Source organism: Blennius ocellaris (genome assembly GCF_963422515.1).
Source record: "Blennius ocellaris genome assembly, contig: SCAFFOLD_169, whole genome shotgun sequence".
Lineage (NCBI taxonomy): Eukaryota > Metazoa > Chordata > Actinopteri > Blenniiformes > Blenniidae > Blennius > Blennius ocellaris.
In genome coordinates, this window is record NW_027662239.1 from 53,641 (window position 1) to 69,242 (window position 15,602).

The 15,602-nt window shown below is 44.9% G+C and overlaps 1 protein-coding gene across 1 annotated transcript in view; it reads right to left on the minus strand.

Moving 5' to 3' along the window:
• LOC308148021 (glypican-1-like) overlaps window positions 1–7,487 on the minus strand; it is a gene marked incomplete at its 5' end in the record, with an annotated part of 60,448 nt that extends 52,961 nt beyond the window's left edge. The window contains one exon of the mRNA XM_080521430.1: window positions 7,388–7,487. Coding sequence (XP_080377556.1) covers window positions 7,388–7,487 — 100 coding nt within the window. The remainder of the gene's footprint in view (window positions 1–7,387) is intronic.
• Between the last annotated feature and the right edge of the window lie 8,115 nt (window positions 7,488–15,602).

A 15,602-nucleotide genomic window follows, 5' to 3' on the forward strand; every position in this document is an offset into this window, starting at 1 on the left:
ATTTATCTTCCATTTTAATAATGTGTAGCGATAAAGGAGCTGAGAGCTGCAATGCATTATGGGAGTTTCTGTTTGAACGTGTTTTATATGTAATTATTTGGAGTTATGTTAGTTTGTAGTGTCGGTACTAATTGTGTTTTTGTTGCTTAGTTCACGTAGTTTAGTTTATTAGTTGTAAGTCGTCAACCAGCAGTGAAGAAGGTTTTGTGTGTCGTCCTGGCATGGTCTTCATGTGGGACTGTCAAAATAAAAGCTCTTTGGGTGTTGCGTTCAGGGTTAAACGGGACCAAATGGCTCTTTGAGCATTAAAGGTTGCCAACCCCTGATCTAGATCTTCCAGGAGATTGTGGTCATGCTGGAACCTTCAGAACCTTCAGAACCTTCAGCTCCGACAGGAGTGCTTATTAAATCCCATTAATCCGAATGAAGTAGGAATAATCTGCGGCGCTTCACGGAAAACATGAAGGAATATAAAAGGAAAAGACTGGAATTCAAGGCCCTTTTGAAAACAAAAATCCTGCGGCGTGTCCGACAGCCGGCCTCTGGGGCGGAAAAGTCTCGGCGAGTGACGTCACGGCGCCCTGACAGGTAAATGCACAAGACGTGTTCAGGAATGTTTTCTGTCTTTCACTGCGCTCCCGTCCGGCTAATCCCCCCCCCCCCCCCCCCCCCCACCCCTCCCCCACCCCTCCCCCGCCCTTTCAGTCGGGGCCTGAAAGGAGGCTTTTCATAGCTCCTCCGACGAAAACCGCAAAGCTAAATGCTTGTCAAACGTGCACTCCTGAACCTGGCAGCGCCGCCGCCTTCGTCTTCCTCCTCGCCTTCGTCTTCCTCCGACACGCTCACCTCTTTAATGTTTCCCTCTCACTTCACCCCCTCAGATGTTTCTGCTGTCATGCGCCATGATTTCTCACTCCTCTGAACACGTCTGGCTGCTCGGCAGAGAGAAACGCTTTGTTGGGAGTCTCTTTCTTTTCTTTCTTTCATTTATTTATTTATTTTTTACACAAACATTTTGTTTTGTTCAGCGCTAACAGGTCAGGAGACTTTTTCCAAATCGTGCTCGTGGTTATTAATCAGATTAACTCCCGGGTGACGGCGTTCAGTCCAGTCAGACGCCGTGTTAAAAACTTTCTCTGCGTCCTGGGGGGGTAAAAATCATACGGAAGCGTTGCGGCTTGGCTTCCATGGCAACGAGGAAAACCACAACTTTCACGAAATGCTCCCAACTGCGTCTCCACGGCAACGAGGGAAAACGACTTCCTCGAAAGCGCTCCGACTCCGTCTCCGTGGCGACGGGAAAATAAACTTTTAGAAAGCCTTCCAACTCCGTCTCCGTGGCAACGAGGGAAAACGCAACTTCACTCAAGCAGTCCGACTCTGTCTCCATGGCAACGAGGGAAAACGCAACTTTAGAAAAAGCGCTCCGACTCCTTTGCAATAAGCGAAAATAGGGAAAATAAACTTTTAGAAATCTCCGTGGCAACGAGGGAAAACGCAACTTCACTCAAGCAGTCCGACTCTGTCTCCATGGCAACGAGGGAAAACGCAACTTTATGAAAGCGCTCCGTCTCCATGGCAACGAGGGAAAACGCAACTTTAGAAAAAGCGCTCCGACTCCTTTGCAACAAGCGAAAATAGGGAAAACAAACATTTAGAAATCTCCGTGGCAACGAGGGAAAACGCAACTTCACGAAAGGAGTCCGACTCTGTCTCCATGGTAACGAGGGAAAACGCAACTTGTTGAAAATGCTCCAACTCGACAAAACGGTAAAATGCGGCAAAACGGTAAAACACAACTTTTAGAAAAACGCAAACTACATCTTTATGGAAACAGAAAAAAAAAAAAAACAGTTTTTGAAAGACTTCGCCGCTGCTGCTGCACCACGACCGTCGTAAAAGAACTCTGCCCCCTGGTGGCAGGATGTTCAATGACGACGTTTCCCTCCAAAGCCTTATTTTCGCCACGGCTGAAGCCGAGGAGTCTTAATTTAGCGGCTCTACGTCTGAAGGAGTCGTTCCATTAACGCGTCTCTTTATTAAAGTATATAAAGGAATGTGAGCGACTTTTCCTTTCCCCTCCTGAAATACATCAGAGCGACGAGAACAAAGCTGCTGCACTGTCCTTCCACACTGGAAACAGTCATTAGAAAGAGCTGGCCTGTGCTGAAAGGGTAGATGGTTATCCTCCCACAGAGAGAGAGAGAGAGAGAGAGAGAGAGACAGAGAGAGAGAGAGACAGAGAGAGAGACAGAGAGAGAGAGAGAGAGAGAGAGACTGATAGGGCACTGGCTTTTTGCTGAAAGGGTAGATGGTTATCACCCCAGCAAACGAGGAGGAAGATGAGGCCACGAGTCGAGCGAAGACATTCAATAGAGGAGGTATGGAGGTAGAGAGAGATAGAGATGGAGAGAGAGAGAGACTCTCAATGACAATGTGCAGGTTCTCTGGAATCCCGAAGTCGCCGTTCGACGGCAGGAAACGGAACTTCTGGAACGTTCTCCCAATATTAAGACTTTTCACTTTCACCGTTTTTTGATTTGGTTTGTTTGTTTGTTTGTTTACCAAAGTATCTGAACACGTTAAGACTCGTCATGGCTGAGAATAAACGTCATATTTGTACCATCATAGAAGGTTTATCAGTAAAAAGCATATTCAGTTATTTTCAAACAAATGTTTAAACTAAATTCTAATTTAAAAAAAAAAATCTAATAATCCTACGGTTTCAACATTTTAGTTCAGAATCCACGTGAAGTAAAATTTCATCTAAACTGAACTGGACGGTAATAACTTATACATTTAAACTTTTACAGCTTAAAATGTAATTTTCACACAAAAAAACCCCCTAAAATACGACTAGAATCTTAAACTAAAGCCAATTTTAATGAAACCTCCTGGTGCAAAATGCAGTGAAACGTCCGGATGACCGGGTCGCGTGCTTCTTCACTGTTTCCGCGGTTTCCGTGGAAACGAACGTCCCTTTTTTTTTTTCAAAAAGCGTCGCAGAAGGCCCTCAGCGGTGAAATCAATTCCAGGTGTTCGGGATCGCAGACGTGAACTTCCTCCCTCCGGTCGCATCAAACATTTTACAGCGAAATCAGCCGCGTTTTTCACTCCGGTTCCGCCGCTCAAGCTAATATTTCCTCGCGTAGCGGCGTAAACGTGCGGTGGCCCTGAAGGGCAAACCACAACAACAAATTCAAAAACACAACAACAAATTCAAAAACACAACAACAAATCACTAAACACAAACAAATGGAAAAACACAACAGCAAATGGAAAAACACAACAAGAAATTCAAAAACACAACAACAAATTCAAAAACAACACAAATGGAAAAACACAACAACAAATTCAAAAACAACACAAATGGAAAAACACAACAACAAATGGAAAAACACAACACAAATTCAAAAACAACACAAATGAATGCATTTTACAGTTGTGTTTTTCAATTTGTGTTGTGTTTTTCAATTTGTGTTGTGTTTTTCAATTTGAGTTGTGTTTTTCCATTTGCTGTTGTGTTTTTCCATTTGTTGTTGTGTTTTTCCATTTGTTGTTGTGTTTTTCCATTTGTTGTTGTGTTTTTGAATTTGCAGTTGTGTTTTTGAATTTGTTGTGTTTTTGAATTTGTTGTTGTGTTTAATGATTTGCTGTTGTGTTTTTCAATTTGCAGTTGTGTTTTTCCATTTGTTGTTGTATTTAGTGATTTGTTGTTGTGGTGTGCACTTCAGGGCCACCGTACAAACGTCTATTGATATTGCAAAACGGTCAGAGTGCGAAGACATTAAAAAAAAAAAAATACAAAAGAGGAGAAAATGAGCCTCTGCTTTGGTACGAGCGTCGCTTCTCGGCCAGAAAAACTATGTCTCGCACATAAATGACTGTATAATTGTGTAGGAATGCAGTTTTTCGGTTCACAGGTTGGATTCCCACCACCTGTTCTTCCTCCTCCTCCTCATCCAGCTGTGAGGAGGGTGTGACGAAGGCTCTGGACACCCGGATCGGCGCGGCGTACAAAGTCCGCCATTGTGTGCGAACCCCCCCCCCCCCCCCCCCCCCCTCCCCCGCCCACACATCCCAACCATCAAACCACCCGGGTCCCACCGCGCCGGCGTCACTCAACGGACAGAAAGTACTTTTAATTAACTTCAGATCTGTCGGCTTCCAACGAGCCGAGGCGAGTCGGGTCATGAGACATTTCATCTTTATGGGGATTTTTTTTTTTTTTTTTTTAAATAATATTAAGAGAGACAAATGAGGGGTAAAGAAACAAAAAAAGAAAAAAGAAGGGGGGGCTGGTATTTGCAGAAAATAAAACTTCAATAGAGGGTCTCGCTTTCATGTGTTTGTGTACTTTCACAACAGGTGGCGTGTGAAGCGCTGCTGGTTTTATGTTCTCCGGTCGTACAGTCGTTCTCTCATGTTCGTGTCCCGACTAGACAGGAATGACGTCGCTATACCTTGAAACACACCTTTATTTTTTTTTTAAACGGGAGAGAAAGGATGCTTTTTGTACCCGTTTTACCAAGAAATACATTGAATGCATGTAAATATTAGATTTCAGCTTTTTCAGTTTGAAAAATAAAAGTATTTTCTTTTCTTCTTTCTCTTCATGCAGCACTTTATGTCAATAATAATTGTGTTTGTAATATATGCGTTTACCATATCTACTATTAGAGACACTATTTTTTGTTATTGTTCGAACCTTGTTCGAGGGTCTTGGGTTTATTTATTTTATTTTTTTTATTGTTTGGGGGGAAAAAAAGAAGACTTGGGAAATTATATCTATTTTATATTGTTTGTATGTACCATTCTATTCCCAAATGAAAAAAAAGATTAATAAATAATAAGTGGGTGTAATGTCTGTTTTTTCTATTATTCCCTATTTATTTCCCCACCTTCATGGACTTCTCAAATATTCTTTATCTTTGCTCGTCTAGTGTCTTATTTTTGTGAAACTGTGTGGGATGGAGGAGGGGCGTAAATTTCTATGTGTATTAAAAAAAAATGAAACGTCAATTACATATTTTTTGTACTACGCCTGTCAACAAAGAACAGTAAAAAAAAAAAAAAAAAAAAAAAAAAAAATTTGGTATGCACCGATACAGATACCGATACCAGTATTGGCGTCAGGTCCGATACCGAGTGTTGGATTCGTACTTGTGAAAAACAAAAATCTCCGATACAACCCGGCGGGTATTACGGGACGTCACGGTGCGGCAACGTCAACCGGTTAATAGCATTTACTAACTATTAGTATCGGTACTTGGTAATCGTCGCATCCCAAGTTCATACTGTAAATACAACACTTCAGCTACGAGAGGTGAAACCGTGTTTAAAAAAAATAAATAAAAAAAACCTAAACAAAAAACACGTCTTTGTCCTAATTGCCAGTTTCCACGTCTCAACTTGTATAAAAGTTGAGTTTCACACTTCAAGTGCGACATAAAGGGAACGAGACAACAGATGTTTTTTATACTAAAATAAGGGGATGAAGTACAAGTTTCTCTTTTAACCTCCGAGAGAGAGAGAAAGAGAGAGAGCGGGTGTGTTTTTAACAGACACTGAAGATCAAAGGCAGCAATGAGCTCGAAACAAAGAGGAGCAAGAACTCAGACGGAATAAGAAAGAGGCGAAGGAAGAGAACGAGAAGGTACAAATGTCAACATTAAACAATAATATACAAGTCATTAGACACTAATACGTACTACATATCGTTCTATAAATAATATAACGGTGCAGTGGCAAGTAACATGAGGGAGTTAAGTATTTACATTATAGCGGCGTAGATGGCCGTTAAATATAAATAATATACATAAAGTATATATTTATATATATCTTATATTTATTTACAATTCATTAACGAAAAAAATTACCCGAGCTCGTTCCGACACTTTTTCATACTGCAACTTCCTCTCCCGGGCGTACATGCGATAGCATAGCGATAGCGTAGTCATTTACTCACGCGAAAAATAAATATAGCGGAGTTGCCTACGGACATCCACGCCGCAGAGCAACGCACCGCAGACATTTGAAATGATTTTTCTTTTTTTTTATAAATCACATACGAGTACCGTTAGCGGCTAATGCTAGCCCGATTAGCGGCTAGCTGCTGTACGTCTACAGTGAGACTCCCATACATTTGGCTCACAAGACGCTTCAATCCACCAAGAAAACAGTAAAAGAAAAAGTCACATTTTGGGACTCTGGATAGTGTTTTTTTTTTTTCTTTTTACTTTTAACAAAATTTAACACCATAAAGTTTCATCAAAATTGGCTTTATGTTGAAATCGCTGTAATCTGAAGTAATTCCTCACCTAAAATGTCTGATTTTCCAAATAACACAGAAGATTTTCATCCGGCAGCGATTCGGTTCCCCGTCAGGGCAGAAAAACACAAAGATGCATTTAAGCGTTAATAGACTCAGACCACAGGAAGACCTGGAGGAGCAATAAAAGTGTGAAACCGCAGCAGATCCTGTTTGTTAAACACGGCCCGGGACTAAATAACGCTGCGGAAAAAAAACAAAACACCGACAGACTTCTGCAGGCGCTCCGGAAGGAAACGCAAAGACACAACATCCAGACACCTTCTTCCAATATTAGGAAGAAAAAACAAAAACAAAAAAAACGAACAACAAAAGCAGAATAAATTGGCTGTTTGAGTGTGGAGAGCAGGCGTCTGCAACCGGCGGCTCTACAGCTCCTCTGTAGCGGCTCCCTGAAGCTTTCAGAGTGCGTAATGGAAATAAATGTCGTTTTTAATTACACTTTATTTTGTTGGCATTACGTGCAGATTTTCAAAAACGGTCCAATCCGCAGTATAAAAACGGACAAAATGAGGTAAAGCAAGCAACGTCGGCCAGAAATGAAAAATGGAAGGAAAAAACAACTAAATGAGAAGGGTAATAAAAGAAATAAGGAAAAATGTAAATTTGCTACTGTAAAAAAAAATCTATAAAAATTTACAATAAAAAAAGAAAATCCATGCAAATTCTTAATTATCCTGCATTGATGTGTGGATGCTTGTGCCGTTTCCCAGCGATCGCAGCATGAATAATTCAACACAAACACCCGCGGGTCACAACCTCCGCTATGAATTCATGGAAATAAGCGGACAGGCTTTTAAGAACAAAAAATAAAAAATAAATGAATAAAAATAAAAAACCCAAACAAATAGTCCATCATTTGGGAAATACGTGGGAACGTGGGAAATAAAAAAAAAGCCAGTTTGAGTGCAGCATCACAACAAATTACACGCCGGCCGCTTCTTTTATCTCGGCGCATAAAGGAGATCAAAGCCTCGTCGCTTGCCGGGACGCCGCGCGGAAACGCGGCGTAAACTTAGCAAAACGGTGGACGACGATATCCCGAACCACAATTACCGGGACACGGCGAAATGCACCTCTTCTTCACGCTCCATTTTTTTTTTTCCCCCCCCTTCTTCTTCCTCCCCCGGCTTCCGAAACGATGAGCAGATCTCCAAAAGGCCGGCGACGGCGGGCGGGAATGAAATAATAATCAGCTAACAATGGGAGAGCGGATGCGCGGTGCGTGGAGGGAGTATTTATAGCAGGGTAATGGTGCATTAGGCAGCGTGTTTCCCCAGAGAGGAGGAGGAGGGGGGGTGGTGGTGGGGGGGACCCCGGCTACAATTTGCAAAATGGGTGATATGGGAGAAGTTCAAACAGTTAACCCCCCCTCCCCCGTCTCCTCCGACAACCGCTGCGCCACGCTTAGCGGCGGAGGAACCGCCGCGCAGAATAACTTTCGATGTCAGTTTCAGACGAGAGAGAGAGAGAGAGAGAGAAAAAAAAAAAAGTGGAGGGCTTTTAGAAAAGGTAACAATATGTGAAAGTAAAGGGGGGGGGTGGGGGGGGGGGATGTAGCTCCACAGAAAAGGCTTGTTATCGGGAGGAGAGTGGTTTTCACATCACAATGGAGCCGAAGTCCCTGGAGAACCCAGATGCATTTAGCTTCCACTGACCACCGGCGCTACTTCAGACAAAACAGAATGCAAAGCTACTCCAAAGTGCTTCTTCTTCTTCTTCTTCTTTTTTTTTTCTACCCAGATATAGAGCAAATAGAAGACGACTCCAGCACCGTGGTACCGGATCGTACCGGAGGACGAGCAGCCGCGCTTCATTTCCACTCGCCACATGAAACGGCCGCCGACAAGACGACATTTTTCGAAAAAAAAAAGCAAACTTCCGTCGTGAAAATCCAGAAACTCACTGAAGGTCGAGAGGTCAACAATTCATTTTTGTCATAACGCAGTCAGTATTAATCCGATCGACATCAAACCGATGCCAAAATGTCCGGTTTTTAATTCCCTATCCTCCGACGTGCCACAACGTCATACCAGCCTTCAGCGCTTGCAGAAGCTACTGACGCTAGCAGCAGGAGGAGCGGGGTCATAGACCTATAGAACTAGAAGCTACTGACGCTAGCAGCAAGAGGAGCAGTGCCATAGACCTACAGAACTAGAAGCTACTGACGCTAGCAGCAGGGCCATAGACCTATAGAACTCGAAGCTACTGACGCTAGCAGCAGGAGGAGCAGTGCCATAGACCTGTAGAACTAGAAGCTACTGACGCTAGCAGCAGGGCCATAGACCTATAGAACTCGAAGCTACTGACGCTAGCAGCAGGAGGAGCAGGGCCATAGACCTATAGAAGTAGACGCTACTGACGCTAGCAACAGGAGGAGCAGTGCATAGACCTCTGTAGAACTAGAAGCTACTGACGCTAGCAGCAGGAGGAGCAGGGCCATAGACCTATAGAAGTAGATGCTACTGACGCTAGCAACAGGAGGAGCAGTGCCATAGACCTGTAGAACTAGAAGCTACTGACGCTAGCAGCAGGGCCATAGACCTATAGAACTAGTAGCTGATGATGCCAACAGCAGGAGGAGCAGGGCCATAGACCTATAGAACAAGAAGCTTGATGCTCGCAGCAGGAGAAGCAGGGTCCATAGATCTATAGAACTAGAAGCTACTGACGCTAGCAGCAGGAGGAGCAGGCAGGGGCATAGACCTATAGAACTAGAATTAAATAGTGGTTTATGAGCAGGAATCTACTTCTAAAGTCTATGTTTTTGGTGTGTGTGTGGTGAGTCACAGCGCCCCTAGAGGCCTGGCAGGTGAACTACAGGCCCCGAAGCCTCGTGTTGAGCCGAGTTCATGGTGACGTGTGGACGGAGGTGTTTTGGGTGGAGGCTGGAGAGAAGAAAAGATCGGGGGGGGGGGGGGGGGGGGGGGGGGGCGGGGGGGTAGCCTGAGGGGAGGGGACGTGTTTGGACAACGCACCTCAGGAATAAACACGCACACCTTGTGGATGAGCGGCGCGGCCCGACGGCGAGGACGGGAGGAATCTTTTTGTTTCGTAAACAACCGGCGCGAGAAAGACAGCCAGCCAATTTATATAACAATGTGAGAAAAAGAGAGAGAGAGAAGAGAGCGAGAGAGAGAGAAAGAGGAGAGGGATTCGGGGATGAACGCGACAGCTGTGCTTAATCAAGGCAAGTAAGCCAAGAGAGATGTGAAGGGCCACAGAAAGGCTGAAGGAGGTGCAGAAAGAAGGAAGGACGTCTCGAATCCGAGGGAGGAAGACTTAAAGAAGAGAGCTGCAGTTGTGTGTGTGTGTGTGTGTGTGTGTGTGTGTGTGTCCCAGCGAGAGCTCAAACCTCTCGACGAAACATCAAAGCCTCTCTTGTTGCGTCAGAAGAAGAAGAAGAATTTGTCAGAAGTGAAACTGCGAGACGGAGAAAGTTGTTCCAGTTTACAAGGATGTTTATCAGAAGACATGATGAGACGAGAGGAAAAAGAAAAATAGGCGACATGATTAGAATTACAGAATAGAATTTAAGTTTTCCGGCGTCTGTTTACACGTCGACGAGGTGGAACTTTATGAAAGCACATGCTCAGTAGATGGACAATAAGAAGGTTTCCTCCCTTTGTTGATGATGTGTGTGTGTGTGTGTGTGTGTGTGTGTGTGTGTGTGTGTGTGTGTGTGTGTGTGGTGTGTGTGTAGTTTCATCGCAAAGCTAAAAACAGCTCCCTCTAGTGGCCCGGCATGAAAACGACACTGTTTTCAAACACTACCGTGTAAACACGCAACTTTTCTGCAACGGCAATACGTTGTCATGCTTCTTCTGATGCTTCCTTTAGCCCAGGAAACACCGTCGCTTCCTTAGCCTAGGAAACACCGTCGCTTCCTTTAGCCCAGGAAACACCGATGCTTCCTTTAGCCTAGGAAAGACCTTTCTTATTTTTTTTTTAAATGTTCCAACTCCGTCTCGCATAGAAACCTTTTAAAATGCTACAAAACCACCAACAGCAGCATTTTATTTTTTTAACCATTTTCCGAGGGGAAACAAGACATTGTTTTCAATGCGTTGCCGTGGAAACGCAAAACTTCTCTTAAACAAAACACAAAAACGTTGCTTCAGTTTTTCTGATCAGCTTTCGACCAGTTTGACCCTTTTATCCTCTTCATCTTCCTCCTCTCCTCTTCTTTCTTCCTCCTCTTCATCTTCTTCTTCCTCCTCTTCATCTTCTTCTTCCTCCTCTTCATCTTCCTCTCCTCTTGTTCTTCCTCCTCCTTCTTCATCTTCCTCCTCTTCTTCATCTTCCTCCTTCTTGTTCTTCCTCCTCTTCCTCCTCCTCTTCATCTTCCTCCTCTCATCTTCATCTTCTTCTTCATCTTCATCCTCCTTCATCTTCCTCCTCTTGTTCTTCCTCCTTCTTCATCTTCCTCCTCTTCTTCATCTTCCTCCTCTTCATCTTCTTCATCTTCCTCCTTCTTGTTCTTCCTCCTCCATCTTCCTCCTCTTGTTCTTCCTCTTCCTTCTTCATCCTCTTGTTCTTCCTCCTCTTAAAGCTGCCGGTTGCTTTAAACATCCAGGACGACGTTTAAAAGTGAAATTCTCTATAAAAGCAGTTTTAACTTCAGCCGGAGGTTCTGTCATGAAGGTCACGTTCGATTTCTTAATTCAAAGCGATAAAAAAAAAAAAAAAAAAAAAAAAAGAAAGCAACCCCCTAAAAAGCAACGCCAAGAGCAGAGGAAACCCAAGTTTCGACTCGTCCGACTTTATGTCCTTGCGCTTCCCCTTTTGGAATTCATGATATGTAAATAAAGCCGTTATTATACATGTTTCCAGGCGGCCCCTGCAGGAGCAAGCAGGTGGTTTCCGCAAACAGCGAGTTCTTTGTCACCTCGTCTGGAGGAACAGTTGGATGAGCAAATCAAAAATCATATGCACACAGAGCTGTGTGTGTGTGTGTGTGTGTGTGTGTGTGTGTGTGTGTGTGAGATGGATGAGTCACATGGTCTCCACACACACAGTACATAAACACATGATATGGTTTGAACACACTCCAGCCACGCTGTGAGCCGGAGTTGACAGGGTTCATTTGAAGGTGTAAAATATTTATGAGCGACGACTGCCGGGGAGGAAGACGAGATGAAAATAGCGACGGAGAAACGGAGGAGACGGCAAATCAGGAGACAAATGAAACGACGAGGAGGAGGACGAGGAGGACGAGGAGGACGAGGAGGACGAAAACCAAATCTGCTCCCGAAACGACACGGAGGATAAATACGTTATTGTGATTTCAAGTTCATTAACTCGCCGGCTGCCAGAGAGAGAGAGAGAGAGAGGAGGGGGGGGGGGGGGGGGGGGGGGGGACTGAGGGGGGGTTCAAACAATGACAACGAACCACAGGAAGAACTAATGGAAAAATGAAATCTAATAGAATTACTACGACCTCGGGGTGAGAAGTTACCTGCTGTAATCAAATACAATTAAATGTCCCTTTTCCACTGGAGGACCATCATTTTCCTAACGTTGGGTTTCAATGTGGACCGACTGTATTTTATACATGTACGTATAGGATGTATATATAGGATGTATATAGAATGTATGTATATAGAATGTATGTATATATAGTACTACGTGTGTCCAGGTAGGCCTGTGTATAACTGCATAGTTTTTATAGTCATTTACAAGTTTCTATGTGGAGAGAGAGAGAGGAAGAGAGAGGAAGAGGAGGAGAGAGAGGAAGGGGAGGAGAGAGAGGAAGGGGAGGAGGAGGAGGAGAGAGGAAGAGGAGGAGAGGGGAAGAAGATAGAGGGGAAGAGGAAAGAGAGGAGGAGTGAGGAAGAGGAGGAGGAGAGAGGAGGAGGAGGAGTGAGGAAGAGGAGGAGTGAGGAAGAGGAGGAGTGAGGAAGAGGAGGAGGAGAGAGATGAAGAGGAGGAGTGAGGAAGAGGAGGATGATGAAGAGGAGTGATGAAGAGAGAGAGGAAGAGGAGGAGTGATGATGAAGAGGAGGAGTGATGATGAAGAGGAGGAGTGATGATGAAGAGGAGGAGTGATGATGAAGAGGAGTGATGAAGAGGAGGAGTGATGAAGAGGAGGAGTGATGAAGAGGAGGAGTGATGAAGAGGAGGAGTGATGAAGAGGAGTGATGAAGAGGAGTGATGATGAAGAGGAGTGATGATGAAGAGGAGTGATGATGAAGAGGAGTGAAGAAGAGGAGTGAAGAAGAGGAGTGATGATGAAGAGGAGTGATGATGAAGAGGAGTGATGAAGAGGAGGAGTGATGAAGAGGAGGAGTGATGAAGAGGAGGAGTGATGAAGAGGAGGGGTGATGAAGAGGAGGGGTGATGAAGAGGAGGGGTGATGAAGAGGAGGGGTGATGATGAAGAGGAGTGATGATGAAGAGGAGTGAAGAAGAGGAGTGAAGAAGAGGAGTGAAGAGGAGGAGTGAAGAGGAGGAGTGATGAAGAGGATGATGATGAAGAGGAGGATGATGAAGAGGAGGATGATGAAGAGGAGGAGTGATGATGAAGAGGAGGATGATGAAGAGGAGGGGTGATGAAGAGGGCCCAGACGTGAGGCAGCAGCTCACGGTAACGACACAGAAACTCAGCAGACGAGGAAACGACGCCGAGACGCGACTGTAAACACATGAAAAACTAATACGAAGACTGACAGTGTCAGTTGTTGTCGGTTGCTGAAGACGAGAGGAACGAGTCCACAACGACTCCACAACGATTCCACAACGAGTCCACAACGACTCCCACAACGACTCCCACAACGAGTCCACGTCGTTCCTCCAAAGGAAAAAAAACCAAACACAAAAAGCTGCTTCACTTCCAGTTTTTTTATTTATTTTTTCCTAATTAAACTCTTGAAACTCGTGACTTTAATGTCGGGATGATAAAACTTTATGGCGGAATTAAGTCGCAAAAACAACAGACAAGTGACAGAAACAAACTACAGCAGTGTTTTGGTTTTTTTGAGAGCATCTGCGAGAGCGGCAATAAATCCTGGGCGGCGGCGGATCGGGAAGAAATGAGAGATAAAGCCTCAGAGGCAGGAATTAGTTAGCGACAGAGAATTGGAGGAGGAAAATAATTACGATAATATAAACTAGTGTGAAACAGTTTATCTGGATGAGGGAGGAAAAGAATCGGGAGGAAATTATGAAAAAAAAAACGATAATGACTATTGTGTGGAGCTGAAAACTAAAATTCCCCCCAAATGACCCATTTGTCAAAGAAAGGCCGAGGAGGAAGTGGAAATAGTTTCGCACGCCAGCGAAACTCAAAAGGAATCTTCAAAAGCGGGAGCCGACTCCGCCGTCGCCATGGAAACCAATGAATTCCAAAGGTGAACCCTGACCTGCCACTCGTCCCGTCGTCTGTCGTTACAATTTCTTCAAGCCACCGTTCGACGCCGACGTACACACGTTTTAAGATTTCTCGGTGACCCCGCCCCCCCCCTCCCCCCCACACACACCCCGCTGACCTTTGACCCCTCGGCCACGAACCGGCGTGACGACGTCACTGCGTCATGTGACATATCAGGGGAGAGGGAATTGCGAAATGAACATTTTGGGGTCGGTTCGACATCGGTCGGATTAAAACGGTCCGCTTGATCACAAAAATACTCTTTTGACGTCTTGACCTTTGACCTAATCGCTCTAAAGAAAAACTAAAAAACGTAATCGAATCATGGAAATTTCATGCAATTCGGGCGAGTAGTTTTGTCGTGCAAATAAATTAATAAATAAACTAAACCTAAAGTATCAGTGTTTCAGCGTCAATAACTTTTAAAGTCCTACTAAAATGAAAATTCGACCTCCAAAACACTCTGGCTGTCGCTTCTAGAGACATTTTTTATGCTAACTGGCCGAAGGGTAAAATGTTTAAACACGGCAATCTGCGAGAAAATAGCCGATAAATGGCGCTATTTCCTCTGCTGGGCGGAGCTTCTGACAATAACAGAGTGACATCACGAGTTGTGCACACGCCCAAGTTGTGTTTACATTATGGAGGATCAGAGTTTTGACCACGAAGAGGCTGAATTTAACCATATTTCATCATCATCGTCATTTCAAACCCAGTGATTGATGAAGAAGACACAGAAGGTGGTTCTGCCATCGGTGACCCCGTCTGGAACATGTTTGAGGAAGCAGAAGACGCTTCGTCCTCCATTCGTCCTCGTCTCCTCGCCTCAGCAGCCGCCAGTTTTCACCTTTGAGGCTTTGAGGCTCCTGACTTTTGGCAGAACGACCGGCTTCCTGGATCCAACACGTCGAAGCGCTTTTCTGACTGCGCGGAATCACCGAAGATGAGTCCAGGTATTACTTGATCGTCTACTAGCCGCCCGAGCTAGCGGCTCCCGCTAGCCGCCCCCACTAGCTAGCCGCTCCCGCCGCCCGTGCTCCTTTCCTCCTCTCTCTGGTCTCTTCCAGGCTCAATCTTTCATCAAGGCTCATAAAACACCGACTATAACTTCAAAACACTGTTAAAACTTGGATATTTAAGAGGAAACAAGCCGATATAAACACAACAGATCAAGATCTGCACAACTCGTGACGTCACGCCCACGAAGAAGGATTCCCCCGACTTCCTCGGCTGGAGATTCAAAATTCAAATAACTTTGTTATGCGACAACAGTGGTGGGGCAGAGCCGGAGGAACCTTACAAGTAGAACCCCAACTATCGTTTTTTTTTGCAAAGTAGTGTGTTCCATTTCACTAGGACTTCAAAGTGTATGTATGTGTTCCTGCGATGTGCAGCGCCGCCTCCAGGGGGCGCCAAACCCAGCCGAACCAACTCATCAAAAGTCCGGGATCCTGGGCGACGGCGTCCAACTTCTCCGAGCGGAAGACAAACGTCTCCCGGAGGACCGACGAGCTGCGAGTGCTGCCGCTTTGTTTCTTCTTCTTCTTCTTCTTTTTTTATATAACGAACGGAACGATAAAAATAGAGAAGCGACGGCTCATCAAACGGGGGAGTGAAGACGGGAGGAATGTGTACCGTCGCACCGCCGCCGCCTTTATCTTTATTAAATCTTTATTACGTGCGGAAGGTATCGGCCGGGGACTCGCCGCGAAAACATTATCATCTCGGCTTATCTGCTTTTTATTTACAGTCCCTATCGGCCCATCGCTTCAATCCCGATCCCCCCCCTCCTCCCCCCACCCTCCCCCCCTTTATATTAGAGAGATAGGAGCCAGAAGGGTCGCCTCTCCATCAGAGAATATCCGTCTCTTCTGGCAGGTTTATTGGAGGAACGGCAGCCAAA